The sequence below is a fragment of the Poecilia reticulata genome, linkage group LG7 (assembly GCF_000633615.1).
Source record: "Poecilia reticulata strain Guanapo linkage group LG7, Guppy_female_1.0+MT, whole genome shotgun sequence".
Classification (NCBI taxonomy): Eukaryota; Metazoa; Chordata; class Actinopteri; order Cyprinodontiformes; family Poeciliidae; genus Poecilia; species Poecilia reticulata.
This window is the reverse complement of record NC_024337.1, coordinates 21,608,433-21,629,194: the sequence shown is the minus strand read 5'-3', so window position 1 is coordinate 21,629,194 and position 20,762 is coordinate 21,608,433. Positions and strand designations below refer to the sequence as shown.

Sequence of the window (20,762 nt, the reverse complement as noted above, 5' to 3'; positions counted from 1 at the left end):
TGGGGGATGGAAAACTTAAATACAGATTCACTTTCATCCTGAAGGTCATCTTTCCAGTGCCGTCTTGCAGCTTACTACTGATCTCGTCTTTTGCTGCTTTAGCACGTTCCTGTGGTCAGCACCAGCAAATCACAAGTCTCAGGAAAACTGTGTCACAGCACAAAAACAGCTCTTCATGTGTAGGAAGAGAAAACGGAGATGGTTTAAGGGTGTGATGACTGAAAAGCGTTGCAGTGCTAAACAACATGAGAGTGAGAGGAGAATAAGGAGGTGAGAGAAATGCTAACCAGGGAGGCAGAAATGTTTCCTGGCACAGAGCCACCGACTCCCTGCAAAGCACAGAGCCGTTGGGCTATTATTCACACACAGGCCTGGGCAATTTCACAGACTCAACACACATACACTCGTGTCCTATTTACAATTCATGCAGCACGCCTCGCAGTCAGCCATTCTGCATCACCCGAAGCTGTAGTCATGATGCACGCTGACCCTTCTATGGAGCAGGAGGTGAGAGCCTCACAGGGGTTCCACCAGCACTAAAAGCATCTCGTGCTTTTAACGCACACAGGAAGAGCCGTGGACTCCAGTGGCGAAGAATACCAAACACAGACGATAAGGCAGCAGAGGTCAGAGGAAAGCGTTGCAAAAGAAATGCTTTTGCCTGAAGTAGACACCAATCGTAAGACTGAAAGGCATAAAGCTTTAAAAACAACCAGGAAGCTGCAGAGGGAGAAAGTAGATACATGCTACAAATGCACAGGTGTATTAGTGCATTCAGTGTTCTACATGCCATGCACTAATAACACTCATGAGGCTCATTAGGAAGCCTGACTGAAAGGCTGATCCCCAATCATAAAAATATGAGACTCAGATAATTGGGCTGCAGGAGCTCAGTGATACACAGCTGGTACATGAATTCTCTCCGCTCTCAGAAGCCTGTAATGATTCAGCAGCGGTTAATTCTTCCAGCAGCTCTGGCTGTATCTGATGTTTTATTCTGACATTGGAAAGGCCAATAATCAGAAGTGAAGTGATCCTTTGGTAAGAGCAGAAATCGTGTTCAAACACGACGCCAAATTATCGTCATCATGCTTTTAACAAAGGCTGAAAAAATAAATCTTCAAAGGGCAGAACACCTGCAAGTCAAGGACAACACTATCAAGTAAGCCGACTGAGGTTTCGCTGTGTGTGTGCAGAGACTAGTTCCTCTACTATTACACAGTAAAAATAGTCATTAAGGCCATAACAGCAAGCTAGGGAATCCGTGTTATTTTCTCAGCTTTAAATCTGGTTGTATGTGATTTAAAAGCCTCATACATGACACTGGCGAGCTACTACACATGTGTGAACAGAAAAGAAACAGACCAATTTGGAGTTGGACATAAGAAATTTTCTGACAGGATTTCTTTTTTCTGTTTGTGGTGTAGTACTCGGTAATAAAGTCATTGTTTTAATTATTTAACCATAACAATCATTTAATAACAAGGACGCATCTGTTAATGTTTGTTTACTGATTCTATTGTTCAACTGCTACAGTATGGAGGAAAAAAAGCCTTCGGGGTCTCAGGAGGGAGGCAGGAACTCAATAGGCCTCCCGTTGCCCCCGTACGTCGGCGTCAGAGCAGGAATCTGGTTTCTTTATCTCTGGAAGCTGTAACAGCACCAGCTTGGAGCATTCACAACCTCAGTCATTTGCAATGCAAAAGGAGCCTTATCTGTGCCTGCCTGTAATCTGCCTGCCGCTTCCTCTTTCTGCCAGGCAATCTGTCTGGATGAGATCTCCCAGGTCCACGCGCCCGCACCCCAGGGGAGTAGGCGTCGTTATGGTTACTAGGCCAATTACAGTGACAGAGCGGGAGGCGGCCGGTTAAGGCGAGGGCTGCGCAGATGGCTGTTTTAGCTTTCCTCCTTCGTATCCTGGTGGCAGCCCACACCCACATCGCCAAGCCTCTCCAATCAGAGATCTGGTTGAGCAAATAATACACTGCTCAATGATTGGTTTGATTATTTTCATTGCTGTTTTAATCAAGTCTATATTATAGCAAAAAAAAAAAAAATCATTAAACCACTAAATAGATCTTTAACCTATTCCCCCCAAAGAAACAACTCAAGGGGGTAACCTTTGCAGAAAAGCCTTTTTTTCTGACCGACAGAAACAACCAACAAGGGAAGCAGCTGGGACCATGTGCAAAAAGACACATTTGACATCCACCCACACAAAATGATCTCTCTCTAATGTTAAGAAGTTCAGCTTTGTAGGACTGGGGGTAAGACTGAAACAAACAAACAAAAAAAAAAACTGATATATTATTTCACAGCCACAAGCAAAGAGTAAATCAAGACTTTTATAGACTCATGCTATATATAACGGAGTTCTGCATCATCGCTTCCATCTCTTCGCTTAGTGAGAAAACATTTCTAATAAACCTGTCATTTCATATCAACTGTAATAAATCCACCCACATATCTAAACCCCAATAGGCAGTTAGGGACTATTGGCACTTGGCCAGTACCAAGTGCCCTTGGTACTGGCCAAATACAAAACACTGACCTACTTTACCAAGTTACAGCAGTACGATTCCCATGTTCTGATCACCAGTGCAGTCAGGCCAAGTCGAGAGTCAGATGGATAACTGTTTCATTTCAATTTGCAAGAAATAGTGGCGGCTCAGTGACCTTCCTACCACTGTGGGCTTAATAGATTTTATACAAAGTGGAAAAAAGGGCTGCAGAATAAAGATAACTAATCATTTGTTCAATGCCTACAAATTATTATTTTAATCTGGCATTTCACACAGCAACACTGCCATGTTCAATTATAACATGGCAGAGCAAAAAATAAATTTGATGTGGGTAATTACTTTTCCCAAAAGGTCACATGAGTAGATGTGATTGTTGTTGAGAACTGGAGATATAATGCTATTATTCTAAAAAAATATATATTTAATTTTTACCTCCAAGAAATTGGGTTTTTCTTGGCTGTGGTTAACAGTAGTCATGGCAACAGAATAATAAGTGATAGATTAAACTGACAACTGGAACCTCCAATTATCTTCATGTAAGTGGCTGTTGGAAAAAGAAATGGAAAAGAAAAATGTACAAAGTCCTGTCCTCCATTGGATGTACAGTCTGATTATGTTGTTTCAAGCTTTAATTTGTGAGGACTACAGCCTGTGTTAAACAAAAAGAATCACATTACCACTAATATAGGTGTTTGCATTAGGATTTTAACCTTCATCTTGGGCTCAGTCCAACATCTGATTCAGATTTGGAACTTCATCCAACAGCCAGAAGATCATATTGGAATGCAAAGTGAGCAATCATGACAACTGGATAAGAGCAAACAAATACTAAAATTCAAAGAGTCTGTTGCTATACAATTAATGCACACACTGATGCTGAAATTGTGGTATATTCTGCATCCCTTACTCAGTTTACTTTACGCATGAGCTAGCATTGGTGCACACACAAGGGTGCTGAGGTAGTCCCCCAAAATGATTACATTTACAAATTTTTTTCTACATAAAAGCACCATGTTCAGATATTCATGCAGAATAAACACTTTAGGATAATTAATTTCTGATTTTCCATTGATTACCATGGGCTGGCTCTAGAATGCCCAGGCTGGGTTTAGGTGGTGCATCGTCTTTGTTAAGCAAAAGCCAAAACCTGAAAGGGAAACTTTAAAAGAGAGCTGGATAGTCCAAGACCTTTTAAACCCTTTTAGTCAGCTGATGGAGTAACCCTCAATTGTCTCGAATATAAAACAATACAAAACAACACCAAGCTGGTTCCCACAGGAAACCCATGCACTGCTCCGTAACTCCTCCTTCAAACCCATTTCCCCTCTGTCTGCTTTTCTCAAGGACCCATGAGAGTCTGGCACACATCCAGTTGCAATCTCAACTCCCTTTACTTCTCCAGTTTCAAATATTAATGTTCCATCCAACCTCCTGCATAACTTATGCCCTTCTATTGACTAGATACCCACTCCTCCATTTCTAATAAGCCCAACATGAGAGCTTCAGAGTATGGGACCGATGGAAGTCACATTTTGCAAACTGTAACGGGGAAACCAGACTGAGTAGTCTATTTACAAAAGTGGGCCTGGCGAGAGCAGAGAGATAAGTGGGGGATGGAGGAAGATGGCAGAGGGTGAGCATAACATGTGGGAGGAATGTAGCCATGCTACTGTTCTGTGATCACACAGTGGTATTAAAGCAAGACGAAGCTCCAAGGCAAAAGGGTAGCCCTTGAAATTAGGTTTGCTAATGTTTGAATAGATGGCTTATTAAAAGTTGACAGTGCTTCAGAGGATCTGGAATCTGGTTTAATTACTTTACTTGACACAGAAAACACCACTCAGTAAATCAGAGTAGAAATACGACGAGTGGGCAAGACTAGATTGAGGAAACGCCATAATGTAATATCATCAAAAGGGAACATCTGTGCACAGTTTCATCTTGTTATCGGCTGCTTCAAATTAGAGGACAGCGCACGATTTGGAAGCAGAATATGCAAACAAAACTGCTGTTTAGTGGTCGGGCCATATGGGTGGAGCGTGTCAAAAGCTTCAGATCTGAGGGAGGGGTGGGGCACAGGCCATCTGTCCATTAGGACCAACCTCAAGTTTATTTGCTTAATGCATGCGCATGAAGCCTGCGCCAGCATTTTTTTTACGTTTTTGTTTCTTCAGCAATGCTTTACCTTAGAATTTAAAAACACACTTTGGCAGCTGTTTTTAAAATGCTCTTCACATTAAAACAAGATCCATACATATTTCTAATTTTGTAAAATTGTGGGGAAAAACAAGAAGCTAGCAAGAGTTGGCCATCTTTTAAGTGTGGACACAAAAGTTCACAAGCAATTGATGAAATAAATTTTTATAGTTAAGTGATGGACAAACTATAAATCTTTATTGGGATGGTTAAATCAAATGTCATTGACAGACATTTGATTTAACATTTTGATTTAATTCAGAACAAAACAGGAGAAAAAATAGTTAGATAATTCCTTGGGAGAAAAGGAATTGTATTGTAAATTAAACCAAAAAACCAACATTCTGCTTTAATTTAAACGAAAACTAGGGTGAGACAGAGCCCTGCATAATGAAGAGACTTGCTTAATGAACCAGATGTGGTCACTTCCCACACAACACTGAAAAAAATATCCGGACTGATAAAGGCTCATATTTCATATACTTCCTCTACGTTAAAAAAAGGACCCTTCACATGTAAACAGGATGCTGAGCTGGGCGCAGGGGAGGCCGGCTTCCACGTATTTACAATAGAAGGAAGAAGAAAGATTTGATGGAGAATCAACTAAAAGACCTTGTGATTGAGATAAGACTCAATCAAAACAAAGATGCAAATAAGCATCTGTCGGTCTTTACATGTTTCTTATGAAGGTGCTATTATGTCAATCATGTTGCTTAGACTGCACCACAGCAGATAAGGAATGTCTGTTGATACGAGCCCCAGACAAAACCTTTGGGCTCTATTTAAAGAGGGATGTAGGCAAGTTCATCTAAAACATAAGGGATGACTGTTAGTTTGTGGAGCTACGATAAACAAGAGACAGTGAAAGAACTGTGCCTCATGGGAGTTTAAGGGTAAGCAAGTGTTGTGTGAGACAGTACTCTCTGTCACTGTAGAAATACAGTTTAGAGGAAGGAAAACAGGAGTCTAACCTTTGACTGACTGATTCATGTTGTATTGTGTAAGGCATACAGCCACCGCCATGACCTCATGCCTGCTTTTAGCCTGGATTCCTGCCTTATCCTCTCCGAGTCTTTACTAAATGGATTACAGTAACAGAATCATGACCCTCCAGGGTTGCTATACATGTATGTCTGACTTTATTCAAAAGTTAATTCTATCTACAAAAAATACATTATTCCAAAACAGAAATTCGGTTCCGACACAGTATTATCTTAAGCATGTCAGTATGGAGGTGCAGTGGAATAACTTCCTTGCTGTTGGATCCCTGAGAACAATTTATTGTTAGCTTGATGTAACAGAAATTCCTGGTCCATACCTTCAATTTTTAGATTTCAAAAACTTCTCCAAGAAGAGATTGGCCAAACATAGCCCCCTCCACACAGGGCACTCAAAAAGTTGCATTTATAAAATTACTTTACTAAAAGAGGTACATTGTTAAGAGACATTAATAAGTGACTGCTTCAGTTGATCTCAAAGAATGATCCACAGCAGAAAGGAGCAGTGAATGTGAAGAATTCATAGAGAAATTCCCAAGGGATTCCTAAATATTTCCTTTTTTTAAGAAAAACTTGATATATCTACTAATAAAACCACCAACAACAGATCAAATAATGCATTCACTGAGATCTGGAATACTCGCTAATGTTTCAGCGTAAACTTGACCTCTGTTTGAACTGTGGATGGGTGCTGGCGGTATTCTGATCATCTGAGTGGACGACAAAAGCTTTTAAAATCATTCTGGATTATGGCCGGGCCATTTCACCTAAACTCTGCGCAGTAAATCTTTCATTACCGTTTACCATATGTCTGTCTAAGTGGACTGTAAGGATAAGCCATGAGGATGGACAGGAAATCACTTTTTATAAATATTAAGTACTGTTTTCGCTCTATTCAAATGCAGTGTGGAGTTTACAGGTCCAATAGGTGTGGCGATAACTGCAGTATAGGCTAATATACCAAAAGAGGGAGACCCGAGCTTAGAGACTCTCAGTAGCCTTTTCCCAAAAAGCATGTAGCTGGTAATAAGTGTGGTTGGGCCTGACAGACTCCCAGACTGCTGTAAGCCCTGCACATAGCGGCTGGGATTCATCCTCTTATGTCCAGAGGGTAGGGGATTTGGGACTTTATTTAGTGCCATTTAGAAAAGATTACCCCTTAACTGCAGCATTGCTCTCTGGCAAAATAAAATCATGGACAAAAAGGCAGATCAGGCTGCCCAAAACAATGTTGGAAGCTTTGTTTTGGTTGAAGAAATCAACCAGAACAATAATAAGGCCCAGAAAGTAAAAAAAATAAAATAAAATATATATATATATATATATATATATATAATAATTGAAATAAGGATTTCTGAAAGTTTTGGGGATGATTGGTTTGTTAAGTCCAAACGGAGAAGTGAAAAACAGAATCGAAAAGAAAGTGAGTGACTTCACAATTCCACAAAAGGACATTGGCTTTATTTAGACCACTTCAAACAAAGACCAGACACTTTTGTGTCCTTGCATTTTCCACTGACATCCAATCACCATCCAAACCATTTAACATCAGCGATAGGGTTCAGTCAGGGAGTTTTGTTAGGGAACACTGGGATTTTTAGCCTTTAATGGTTTCCCATTTCAAAAGAGACTAAAGAAGACAAACCTTTTAAATGTAGCCACAATGGGATGACTCTCTCAATATTCCTTTTGTTATACACAGTCCTCTCATTTCACCAAGCCATCTCTACATCTGTGACACTACTTAACCCCAATGGGCTACAGGCAAAGAGTCACAAAGGCTCCAGGCCTGCCTTTGGTTCATGATTTTTCATGTTTCTCTGGTTGACCTCAACACTGCATTGTACAGCTGCCGCCTTACTGATTGGACACCAGAACTGGAAGGGAGTTTAGAAGAAAAGACAGACCGGCTGTGTGGGTCTCAGATATACAACGCTGAAGGCTTTTGTTTAAGTTGGAGACAGTAGGCTGAATGGAACCAAGAGCAGAGAACAAGTAAATAAGAAACGAAAACTGTGACACACATAATAGCCGTTCTGTCTTTGGGGAGAAGATGACGTCTTCGTGGTCACAGTGTTCATCTCATGAGATTCAGAGTTACCAAGAAAGACAAGAGGGCTGAGCACAGCCCTCTTGTCTTCTGAACTGCATTAGAGCAGAGACATGTGGTCGGACATGCGTGGAGGCAAAAATAAGGTATAATGACTAAAAACTGAGAGAGCACCACCTTATGCTGCTCTTAGACCTTTGGCTCAGTAGAGAATGTTTCCACTACTGAGTAACATCTCAGTCAGCAGCCAAAATATCTTAATTTGTTATTTTAAATACTTCAAATTGATATATAATGTATTCATAGCCTTCAAACATTGTTTTTAAAAAGAAAAAGAAAAATGCAGTGTTCCCATCTGTCCAGTTTAGCTGATTCTGTAAGAAGTACCTTTAGCTGCAGAAAGAGAAAGTGATTTCTTTCACTTCCGTCTATGTAAAAAGAGATCAAGCTCCGTCAGTTTTCCCAATATATTATTTTACATGTAGGCCTCCAAGTTGAATTTTGCTTCTCTCTCATTCTCTTCTTTCAACAATTCCATCCGTAATGCCTATTTTCCATAAAGTCCAGATTTATGGAGAAGATGATTAGTGGTTGTCTTATCAACAGATTCTCCCATCAGAGATGCGACTTTCTGGAGTTCCTCCCGAGTTAGCAAGGATCTCTTGGTGGCTTCCTCTGATTAATGCTTTCCTTGTCCAGCCTGTAAGTGGGTGGACACCCACATATTTGTAAATTTTCAATGCTGGCATGCTCTTTTCCTTTCAATATGATACGGTGGAACATGCCACAACTTCATCCTTGACCCTCTAAATTGGTCCTGGGTCTTCGTGATGCTGTTTGCAATTTCTTTCAGTGGAATTTTTTAGAGTTATTATTGGAAAGAGAGTGCTGAACACATAGGCTCACCACACTTTTCAGATTTTTATTTCAAACAAGGCTTAAAATTGTTCAAGGGGTACATATACTTCTGGAAAGAACAGCAACACCTAAGCTTTTCATTGTTCCTGCATCCAATAAGTAGCACTGGACTAAGGTTTGTAATGAGTATAAAGCAGGAGGGGGATCACTTTACTGGAATACTGCAGTGGGTCTGCACTACAAAGCCACAGGGGGTGACATCACATGCAGCCAAGCAACTGCAGAGCTTTAGAGGAAGCAAGAAATTAAGGAAAGGACTGGTGGGATCAATGTGTGTAGCAACATATTCCCACTGTCAGCAAAAACACCAGTGTTATGGACTATGTGAAGTAAAAAAAAAACATTAAAAAAACAGGCAAACCGATAAAAACCATCAGAAATCATCCCGACTTAATAATATGTGATGCGACATGTTTGCCTCACCTGTGTTACTTGCGTTCAATTTTCCCGGTAAGTCTTTGCTTAATCCTTCAGCTTTTACCGACAAACACTCTCACACTGCAGCACCCGCTGAAGAAGCAGAACGGCTGCTCAAATTAAACCACGAGGACGGACGTTACTAGGCAACAGCAATGCACAGCGTTTCTCCATCTTCCTGCCACTAGAGCTGCATGGAGGGGGGTGTGGTACATGAGCACAAGAGCAATGTGGCCCAGAGGCTGAAAACTGGCAATTCGTCAAAACTTTACCCATGTCCAAGAGATTTCTAGCGCTTTTATCCACAAGGACGTACAGTGGCATGTTGGCATTTTTAAAGCTGGACCAACTCTTACAATCCTGAATGATTTACTTTGTTTGTGCATGCCAGCAAGCGAGGGAAAAGGTTTACAGTTGCTCGATGGGATTGGGTGTTAAGCAACTCATTAAGTCTTCCAGAGAAAGGAGCAGTCACGTCCAAACATTGCTGTTGTCAGTGCAAATAGTACAGCTGCAGACAACCTTACAGACAGAAACTCCTTCACGTAAAACATGAAGGTAAAGAACCGGGAATATTTGCAATGGACAGAAACCCAGCAATAATGTTGAACATCTCTATGGTGCTTTTGTCTTCCACAACTTTGATACTTCGTTCAGCAGTGCAGAGGAAGTGTTGGGGGATGTTTGAAGAATGTGTTTGTGGTTCTCCTGCGATAGCATCATGTCTACCCTTCACGGCTGAACTGAGGGCCAGGGCAGAGGGATAAGGGTTCAAAGGGATCTCCTGAAAGATCTCCACCCAATGCAGCTGGAGCCAGTGGCAAAAGAGAGAGAAAAAAAATCTCTGTCACAGCTCTTAGCAAACAACTGATTTCATTAACCACAGGCAGAAGGCTGGACTCCCGTATGACACATTATGATGACAGAGAAGAGAAGGGAAAAACTAGCCTTCTGGCACAAACATCATGTCAATATTTCATCCTCAAATTTCCAGAGTTTTATTCATTTTTAGATATTTTATAAAGTATAGATACAGAAGTTCACTATAAAACGGAATAACAGCTGGATGGACAGATGAAATGATGAACAGCTGGATAGCAATATTTTTCTACAATCCGTTTCCTTTCTCCATACTTTTCCCGAAAACCTAAAACCAAACAACTTTTGGATTCTTTATAAAAATTTCATTGAGTGTATTTCTAAATAAAAGAAAAAAAAAAAAACTACCAATATCAGTTAAAGCCATGTTACAACCATTTAGACAATTTCTGACTAGCATCTTCTATATAGAACTTTTTGGTTGTCATTCCTCTGCAACATAGTGAGACCTTCACGCAAAAAAAAAAAAAAAAACATGGGAAAATTGTGCAGTAGCAGCTGAGACAGCCCAAACACCACCTCCTCTCTCTCTTTTTTACAAACCTCAAGAGAGATGGCCACCGGAAGACTGAGAAAAGCAGCAGGAACAGAGGGCTGTAAAACATTCCTTTAAGCCTAAAAAAAAAACCAAAGAGACGAGGAACAGATTTCTGGCAAAAAAAAAACAAAGGCGAGCACCACAAAGTTACTTTTGGTTGCTGTTCTGACTGAAAGGACACAGGAGAAATGAGTAAATCGGAGGAGGATATGAGCAACCATGAACAAGGCAGTGATTCCAAATCTGGAATTTGTTTTTTTGAATCTCCTCAAACCGTGACACAAGATCCACATTTGAGAGCAGCACACTTCTCCCTGTCTGAATTAGAACCCAGCGACAAATTACTGCTGGAAGAAGAAAATTGGAAGCGGCATGATCAGATAGAGGGGTAATAAGTTCAACTATTGTCCAGGAAAAAACAGACACATCCTTTATCAGGCTCTCAAGGCCGTTTTTAACCACGCCGCTCAGCATTCTTTCCATTCCCAAAGGGTTGTAACTCTGCTGGCGTCAGCTGTAGGCTGACGACCTGACATGTGAGCGGGAAGGTTCAAAATTCAAACCTGCTCCCGCCCTTCTCAACCGAACCAGAATTTCTTGTTTCCACAGGCTGAGTGAGCTCAGAAGACAACTTGGCGAGCTTTAAAACTGACATCCTGAACCTTAAAATATACAAAATGAGGACGTCCAAAATAGGAATATAGCAAAATTAACACTGAAGAAGTTCTGTTTTTGTATCTTAAACACTCTCCACAAAACACAAAGCAACAGGATCTGAAGCGTGGGCTAACACGATACCCTCAGTAATATTTTTGAACCTGTTAACTTGTCAAAATCTTGGCATACCTTTTTACCTGTAACTGTTCCCACATTACCCAGATCACTGCCTATGACAGTGATCCCAGCAGCGCACTTAGCAAATCCACTCATGATGATTAAAGAGCAGGTTGTGGAAACAAACCAGGCTTATCTGTGAGAAAGACTTGAAGACGAGGAGCTGCATAAATAAATAAAGGTGGCAGTGCAGTGGGGACTCCCTGAGCATGAAGGGGAAGGGGAAGTGGGAGTGGGGGGTCTGCCCACAGTAGAAGCCAGCATCCCTACCTCCCTTTACAGTTTTGACCTTGTAGAATGATTCTGATGCATATTCAAATGTGATATCTCTTTTTGCGCATAAATATATAACATGAAACAGCCACAATCAACAAAAAAATGTGAAACAGATTAAAATGCTATTAGAATGTATGGTTAATAAACCCTTAGTTATGTGATGATTTGAATTTTTTTTTTTTTTTTTATGTTCTACCTCTTTCAGTTGGTCCAGCTCCTGCCTGACAGCCTCATACTCGACCTCCAGGTCGTCATACTGCTGCTTGAGTTGTTGCTTCTCCTCCAACACCGCCAGCCCGTACTCCGCCGCCTGGATCTTCTCGCTGGTTGTCTCGCTCAGCTCCCGGGAAAGACGCTCGACTTCTGCCCGCAGCCACTCCGGCCTGGCCTCCAGCAGCATAGCTTCGGGGTATCCCTGCTCCTCCGTGGACATGATCTCTATCGACCAACGTGCGCCAGCTGATCTGCGACGAGAAGACGTAGGGGCGGTGTAACCTTGAAGAAAGAAGCAGCGACTGCTCAAATTCGTCTGTATTTAAATTGCATGGTTATTATTTCTGCGTTTCTTGGTGCTGGTCCAGCTTCTTTGGTCATGTAGTTGTTTAATTTTCTCTGTATTTTCTTCTGCCGGCTTTTTTTGTTATCTCTTAGAAACGCTCCATCGTGTTGCGCTGAGGCTCCCCCTCAACTCTCCACCGGCTTGTGGAAGTGATTCAACCGGAGTCATTGGACCAACTGCTAATACAGGACCGGGAGGACACAACTTGTGGTTCCTGCTTTCAGAATAAGAGTACACTCGGCTAAAGTAGGCAATCAGACAGTACTTAAGAAGACTTAAACTATAAATATAGGTTTATGTCTAAATAAACCACTATTAAAACACTAGCTTAATGAAGTACATGTGTACCGTTTTTATAGGTAATAATCTTTCAAAAACAGCATAATTTATTCATTTTATTTTGAAAACATAATCTTTCCTTTTCCGGTACTTCAACTAGCTTGTTGTCAGTTTGCCGAAATCAGACACCTACGCAATCAGCTGGGAAAGACGTCGCCTACCTTTTGGTAGGGCTTCTCGGGAATTGTAGTCCTTATGGCGATGGAAGTAATACGACTGCAACGCAAAATGGACTCATGTCCCACAAAGCCTTGGAGACGTGCTTATGTGGAGCGCGGAAATCTTCCTACAAAACCGCTTGTTGTCGCAGAAATAGAACGAGCAGATTGGCTCTTTAGCAGTGGACAGATGCATATCTGCCGCCATCTGTTGGAGAATCCTTTTCTATTTCAAAATTAATCTTAGTGGAAACTTGTGGAGGCCCAATAATGAAACAATTAAATAAAATTATCAAACAAATAATTTCTATAAATAATGTGATAATGAAAAAAATGTTAGGTTGTAATACAATATCCATAGTTTGAACGTCTCTGGTGAGCTGTTGAATCATTCATCTGAAAACAGAATGAATTGCCACAACAAATTTAAGAAAACATTGCCATTGACTTAATCTCATAGGCGAGGCAAAAGAGAGTGTTAATTAAAGAAACATCCGAGACGCTAATGTCATCCTGGAGGAGCTCCAGAGATTAAATCCGTTGACACAAAATCTATTAGTCTCTATGAACTTGACCTGTATGGAAGACTGGCAAAAATAAATCCATTACTGAAAGGAAGTCATAAGAAATCTTGTGGAAGAAAGTGCTCTGGTCAGATGAGATCAAAATCAAACTTCATGGTTCACATACAAAACGTTATATTGCAAATAAACTATACATCACCATGAAAATATTAAATCCAGTGGTCTCAGAATCATTATGAGAGAATGCTTTAGTCCAGTAGGGACAGGGAAGCTGTTTTCTATGAGTGAGTTTGAGCTATTTTGCCAAGAAGAATCTGCAGAGATATTCTTTTGTGGATATCCAAAGCTGTTAGAGTCCCCAAAAAATTAAAAGGATGAATAAATTTTCTTTCATCTTACAGTTATGCCCATCTTTGTGTTGGTCAGTCAGATACTCATACTAATAAGATCCATCAACATTTACGGTTATAATGTGAAAAAGTCTTGATAAGGTATATACTCTTGAAAAGGTGAATGTAAATAAATTTTTTGTACTACCATGTCTAGAAAAAGATGATAAGGTATTCTTTCAGTCTCCAAGCTGACTTAAGTTTTTTAACATACTAAAGTTCTTCTTGTTATTTTGTCATTAAGAAAAAACATATTTCTGACTGAAGTGCAAACATGTATAGATGCCATTTTCCCCCTCATTATTATAAAATGTTCAACAGAGTATTGAACTTGCATGAGGACTATTAGCTTTGAGATCTCAAAATGCTTTATTTAGTAAACTGATCTCTGCAGTCACCCGAAGCCAACCTGCTTTAGTAAGGTGAAAGCCAAGCTAATGAGATTTGATCTATGTGCTACATCACTAGGATGACACAATTTGTACATTGCAGTTGGTAAGTCAGCTTTAGTGTGCTGATATGAGAAATTCTTCGACCTTTCTGTCATGTCTATCGTTATAGCCATGTTCAGTAATTAATGTGTTTATCTGATTAAATAATTTAAGAATCAAATGTATTTACCATTTAGCTAAGTGACAAAAGATGATCCAAAATGTAAGCAAGCCCATTAAAAATGTAAATGTGACATTTTTCTTGAAGAGTGGGAACATTTTTGCTTTAACTTGACCTAATGAGATTAGTGGTCTAATCTGGGAGGAGTCAGAAATAGGTTCAGAATGTCCTCACAGGGTCAGAGAGACACACAGAACCTGTGCATAGTCCTAAGCAAAATAGACAAAATGCCGGCAGTCTCTCCACACTCTGCAGTTGATTTGATCTCTTGATCTGTCATGGCTTCTTACAGAGGAGTCCGAATCCATAGCTTCACTTGTGCTGCACCGTCTCACGACATGGAGATAATCTGAAGGCAATGAGGCCACAAGATTGACTTCTTAAAGAGCAAAGTGGGAAGGACAACGTCAGAGCTCTGAGGAATGATGTCAGAAATGTCGACAACTGGAGCATTGGATAGTTTTCCTTCTGAGGTTGGAGCCACTGGCTGCTCCTCTCGAGTTCTAAAGGTAAATCTTTGCTTGTATTTCTTTTAATTTTGTTCTGTTTGTCTGTTTGTTCTGTTTAAGACTTAATATTTTTCCAGCTATTGGTTTGAGAATCATGGCCACTATTAGCTTAAAATGCAACACAGGTATACTTGAGAATTAAATACTGATAAAAGAATGCTAGCAGCCTAACACTGGTGTTTAGCCAATTTATTTTATAGCTTTACACATTTTCTGACTTACACACAGAGAATGCAGTTAAAATTGTCTGTTGTTGCATTGCAAAAGTACAATTTTAACAGCATTTGTTGTATGTAGACCAGAAAGTGTACTAAATAGTATAACTAAGCACATTTGGTTTTCCAGGCTCTGCTATGACCATCAGTCTGAGTGAATGTTCGCATGGCATTCCATGGAAGATTGGGAGGAGAATCTCTGATGGAATACAGTAAGTAAGGATAATTAAAACTTGAAAACATACCAGCCAATGACTTCAGTATGATCCCCCAAAAGCTATACCTCTGCTTTTATCATGTCAAAATATTCCAATCAAATGAAATAGAAACGTACTACAATAGCAGCCATGTTTAGTATGTTGGCCATTTTACTTTTGGTCTCTAAACAATGATGAAAAGGTCAAGCATGTAAAAAAACTGAATATTAAATGCATCAAAACTGAAAACCACACACTTTTATGTTGCTGAATTTGAATCAGTCTGAAATTAGATATTTTTGTGTCGTAAAGGGCCAGAGATTAGTTGTGAATTAGCTCTGTGTACATTACCTGGATTGAACTGAATTTTCTTTTTCAGTCTGTTAAATCATCAACAAACAACGTTGATTAATTTTAGCTAAAGAAAAACAAAAGTTTACATGAATGAGTTTATAACCCTTAAAAGGATATATGGGGATCAACCAAAATTAGAATCATCTCTTTAACCCTCAAACCAAAGCAGAAATCTGTGTCAGTCACTAAATGCTTGATTAGTGCATCTCTTGCTATTTTTACTGTAATACCCTGGTGACGAACTTGCAGGACCAGCACAAGGATTAGAGAATCCTCACCACTGATGACCTTAATTATTAAGTACCACAACTATTGATCAAGGTGGTTCTAAAATTATTTTCAAAACAAGTATCACCTCTCTAAATACATATTTTTCTAAGCACACTGAGAGAGGTTTTTAGACAATGTTGCAACCAGACTTTTTCAGTTTTTATGTGTGATGTTATTACAAAGATCAGTAAAACAGAGAAGAAACATACAAGTTTTTTTAAAGTTAAGAATTCAAACTGGAAAATCAGAGGTTTCTATGTTGGTCCAACCTCAAAATCCAAAATGGCCACCTTGGATATAAAACATTGTTTTTTTTTTTTTTGCTTTACATCATGGTTTTTCAAATTTTCTTAACAGATGATTTATACCATTTATACCAAAATATCTACAGAGCACCAAATTTCATAACAAATGTAAGCGTACTGTAACTTTTGTTCTCAAACCAAAGGGGCGTCCAAAATGCAGCACAGGGACCATTTGCAGGCCTCTCAATGGCTTTAATGGACCCAGATCACAATTTTAAAATTGTGAGAGGTGAAACACACATATACAGGCTAAATGTAGCCTGTATATCTCTAGCTAATCCAGATTAACAGTTTTTTGTAGGGTGAGAATTTTCATAGACAAAAAAAATCTTACAGGATAAAGATATAACACAAAGTATTAGTCTTAACCATATTTGTACTTTTATTTAAGTCATTTAGTAAATATAAGTTCCACGCCCCCCTTTTAACATGGGTAAACACAGCAAACTCTGGGGTCCTCCTTTTGTTGTTGCTATAGCGCAGACAATTCATTTAAATAAATAAATAAATAAATATATATATATATANAAACTTGGTGATTTAGGTCCCCACGGCAAAAAATTGGGACATCATTGGTTTAAACTGATTTCTCTCTTTTTCTTCCACCCTGACAGTAAAGGCCCCCAAACCAAAATACACATTCTTAGGAGAAGCAATACGAGGCGTCTTTCCCCCACATATGCAATGCTCACTTGGCTGTAGAGGGAAGGACTGCAAGTATGACAACCCAAACCACTGGAGCGAGGACAAGCAAGCAATAAGAGGCCTCTATTCGTCCTGGTACACCAATATGTTATGACTTACTGTGTCATCAGAAAGTATTTGCTCCCTGATAGATTTATTTTGTCTTTGTTATTTTGCCCCACTGTTTCAGATCATCAACCTAATTTTGAATGTTAGACAAAGATAACCTGGGTAAATACAGGTTATCAAAGCCATTAATTTATTGAGTTTAATAATGTTTTAAACATTTTATCTTGAAGTGATGATGTAATTTACTAATGGGGGGGAAACATGTAGCCACACTTTGACCTATTTGTAGAATTTAAGAAATGAAGATGAGTGAACCACACTCAACCATAGCAATGTAAAAAAAATTCTTAAATAAAGCACTTGATGGCAGTTGCTGACCATCAAAACCATTTATTATTTTTATATGAAGATTACTTTTTCCACATGGGACCAGGTTAATTTGGATAGCTTTAGCACTATAATGAAAAAAATTGATCAAACGTCAGACTGTGGTAATCTTTGTGTTTAGTGATCTGAAACATGTCATTGTGACAGCACTATGATTGTTTTTTGTTTTGTTAATTAAATAAATTTATCTGATGAATTGAGAAAAGTTTGAATTCATATGTACTGCACGTGCAGTTGCTGACAGTTTTGTTCTTTTGCTTTCTTTAGGGTTACTGACAATCTTCTTGCTATGTCTAGACCTTCAACAGAGCTCATACAGAAATATGACATTATTGGTCAGTTCAAAAGGTATTCACATCATTAATCTATGGCTTTGAGCACAAGAATGTTTTAAATGAAGCACGGAAGAAACGAGAACAGTGACATGTTCTGTGCTCTGTTTTTTGTTATTGTGCTGAAGGAATGGCATCAAAACAGTGATCAACCTACAGCTACCTGGAGAACATGCAAGCTGTGGAAATTCTCTGGAACCAGAAAGTGGATTTTCATACAACCCCGAAGTGTTCATGGAAAATAACAGTATGTACTTTTGCAGGCATTTTGAAATATACAGCTCTGGAAAAAATTAAGAGACCACTTAAAATCATCAGTTTCTCGGATTTTACTTTTTCTAGGTATATGAGAATGAACTCCAATGTAGTACTAACAATTTTGTGGTTTTCAAGAGAAACACTGCTATAGCATTGTTAATCTGTGAAATATTCCCTCTCTGTTTAAGTGTAGTTGTGAGAAGAATGTTTAATGAAAAAAATAGCAACAGGAAGTTAAGAGTCTACCTGAAGTGGGATCAAACTCAATGAAGATCCAATTATTATGAAGATCATTAATGGATTCTATGCTCTTGTCAGACCAAAGTAGAAAAATGCTTTCCAGATTGGAGGGTTTTAAGTTGCGGTTTCAAAACATGTAGTCTCAAAAAGAGGGACTTTGTAAGTCAGAATGCTTTCTCTTGAAGGTGTTTTCAGTCATACATGCATAATGTTAAAACGAGGAATGCAAATGCATGTTGCCATTTCAGTTTATTTCTACAACTATGGCTGGAGTGACTACGGAGTAACCAACCTTACCGCCATTCTCGACATGGTCAAGGTCATGTCCTTTGCAGTGCAGGAAGGGAAGGTAGCAGTTCACTGCCATGCTGGACTCGGCAGAACAGGTATAGGTTTGTAGTACAGAGAGTTTGTTTTACACTGTGATTTTTCGCATGCAGATCAAAGCATTGCGCTAAAGTTTTCCTGATCTCACTCCAGGGGTACTCTTGGCATGTTTCTTGGCCTATGCAACCAGGATGACTGCGAACCAGGCTATTTTGTACGTTCGTGCCAAACGGCCCAATTCCATCCAAACCCGGGGTCAGCTGCAGTGCGTCAGAGAGTTTGTCCAGTTTCTTGCCCCACTAAGAATTGTTTTCTCCCACGCCAAGCCTCACTCTCAACCTGTAACCCTGTCCCAGTACCTTAACCGTCAGAGGCGCATTCTGCATGGCAATGAGAGAAAGCAACTGAGGCACTTACCCAAGATTATACACCTAGTGTGTGGCCTCTTGGTGGACATTGCAGAAAACCGGCAGGTGATTGAAGAAGACATTCTTGAAGCCCCTGATATTCAGGAAATTGAAATGACTCTCAGTCTCATTGAAAAGATGGAGCCTGAATTATTTGCAAAGGAGCCCCGCTTGCCCGGTTCACCCACCTTACCCAGGCATTTCCACGAGCCTCCCATCTTCTACCACCGCAAAAGTCTGAGCTACAGTGAGTCCGACTTGAGACGATTGGGCTCGCAGCTACACCTCCTCACGCAACCCCTGAACTCTGTCTCCAAATCAGAGACAACTCTCCCCTCATGCCACAAGCATGGTCAGAACATCAACACGTCCGATGTTTCCCACAGCTCGACAGGATCGCTCTGGCAAATCAAGAATGAGGAAAGCCAGAAAGATGGAACAATTGTGGTGAAGAAACTGAAGAGGAAAACCATGCATCGTAGCGAATCGGTGGGAAATGAGAAGCCAACTAAAAAGGGCAACATGCTGTCCAGGTGGAAGGCAGAACAGAGAGAGGAGCTGACAATGAATGGTGTGAAGTCTATAGATACAGAAGATGAGAAATCAGCACTTCCCTTCATCACACTGCAGTCTGAGCTGTCTCTGGAGGCCAGGAGGCTGCTGGTGGCCCAGGCACTGGCAGTGGACCTTTTTCTTGAAGGAGAAGAGGAGCATAAGTCCAAAGTACTGGCCTGGCAGGTAACCGACTTACCATACTGAAGTTTGCTAAATGTATAATAGTAAACACATTTGTAATTGTAAACCTATTCCCATTACTATTCCTTGGACTTTTCTACATTTTGCTAAATGATAACTACAAACTATCCTGCTGAAAGGCGAGTCACTACTGCAGTCTTCAGTGTTTTACAGTGTCTACAGGTTTTCTCTTAGCATTGTCCTGTATTTAGCTCCAACAGCCTTCCATCAGCTCTGCCCAGTTTCTCTGCACCTAATGCAATCACCATTTTTAAAAAAAAAAACATGCATCCTTTTCCTCCACTTCACGATAAAGCAACATGTGGAGAAAAAATATTATAAAATTCATTACACCAAAGACACATTCAAACCTGCAATGTTGCAGGGGCTGATGTTAGTGCTGAAATGTGTGCAGGAGGACATGAATCAAGGTAGCGCATGGGAGAGACTTTGCACAGAGCGGGACCCGTTCATCCTGACCGGATTGATGTGGTCATGGCTGGAGCACCTTAAAGAGCCAATCATCTCCATCAAAGATGTTGAAGCCCTGAATCCACACAACACAAATGCTGAAACTGCCCTCAACAAACTGGGCCAGGTAAGAGGCTATTCTAAACTTCTGAACTACAGACATAACAGGAAAAAAAACAAAACAAAAAAAAAAAAACATTTTAAAATAAACCTTCATGCCATTTCTTCTCAGGCACCCAATGAAACAGTAACATGCATACTGAACTGCATGGCTCATATGATGAATATATCAGAGGAGGTTGAAACAGCTTTTCTGAATAGAGCGATCAAGGCATTCACCGGGGTAAGAAAGTGTGAAACCTGATAATCTGGGATCGCAAGTGGATTGTCTCACCAAGTGTTGCTTATCTTTATGTTGATTTTAACAGATCAACATTAATTCAACGGAAGAGGGGAAACTGTACAAGAATATGGCAGCAGTCCTGAGGTGTGTTCTTCTGGACCTGAGGTCTATGGCTCTGGAGGAGGAGGAGAAAGCCAAACCAGCGCTCCCTCCAACATGACCACTGCTGGTCTTACTGTACATGAAATACATATTTCTGTGCCTTGTGACAATTTTTTTTTATAAGTCAAAAGCCATATTGTAAAAAACAAAACAGCACTTTACCTTAGTAGAGTTTAGGTGACACTTCAAAGAACAAATCAAGATAGTTTCAAAACATTCTGCCTTAAGCCTGGTCACACTCATCTCTCCTTGCTCTACCCCACAGTCAATGAACGTTCAAAATACAAA

At 40.0% G+C, this 20,762-nt stretch overlaps 2 protein-coding genes across 2 annotated transcripts in view; one reads left to right on the top strand and one right to left on the bottom strand.

Moving 5' to 3' along the window:
• Positions 1–12,286, bottom strand: part of bicd2 (BICD cargo adaptor 2) — a 38,074-nt gene extending 25,788 nt beyond the window's left edge. The window contains exon 1 of the mRNA XM_008414086.2: positions 11,825–12,286. Within this exon, the coding sequence (XP_008412308.1) occupies positions 11,825–12,061 (237 nt within the window). The 5' untranslated portion in view covers positions 12,062–12,286. The remainder of the gene's footprint in view (positions 1–11,824) is intronic.
• A 57-nt stretch (positions 12,287–12,343) lies between these two features.
• Positions 12,344–20,578, top strand: ptpdc1b (protein tyrosine phosphatase domain containing 1b). Its single transcript, XM_008414081.2, has 11 exons — positions 12,344–12,433; positions 14,502–14,718; positions 15,064–15,145; positions 16,674–16,839; positions 17,467–17,547; positions 17,660–17,778; positions 18,278–18,415; positions 18,510–19,501; positions 19,914–20,096; positions 20,202–20,312; positions 20,398–20,578. The coding sequence occupies exons 3-11, from the start codon at positions 15,100–15,102 to the stop codon at positions 20,530–20,532; spliced, it is 1,971 nt and encodes a 656-aa protein (XP_008412303.1). The 5' UTR covers positions 12,344–12,433; positions 14,502–14,718; positions 15,064–15,099; the 3' UTR covers positions 20,533–20,578.
• The last annotated feature ends 184 nt before the right edge of the window (positions 20,579–20,762 follow it).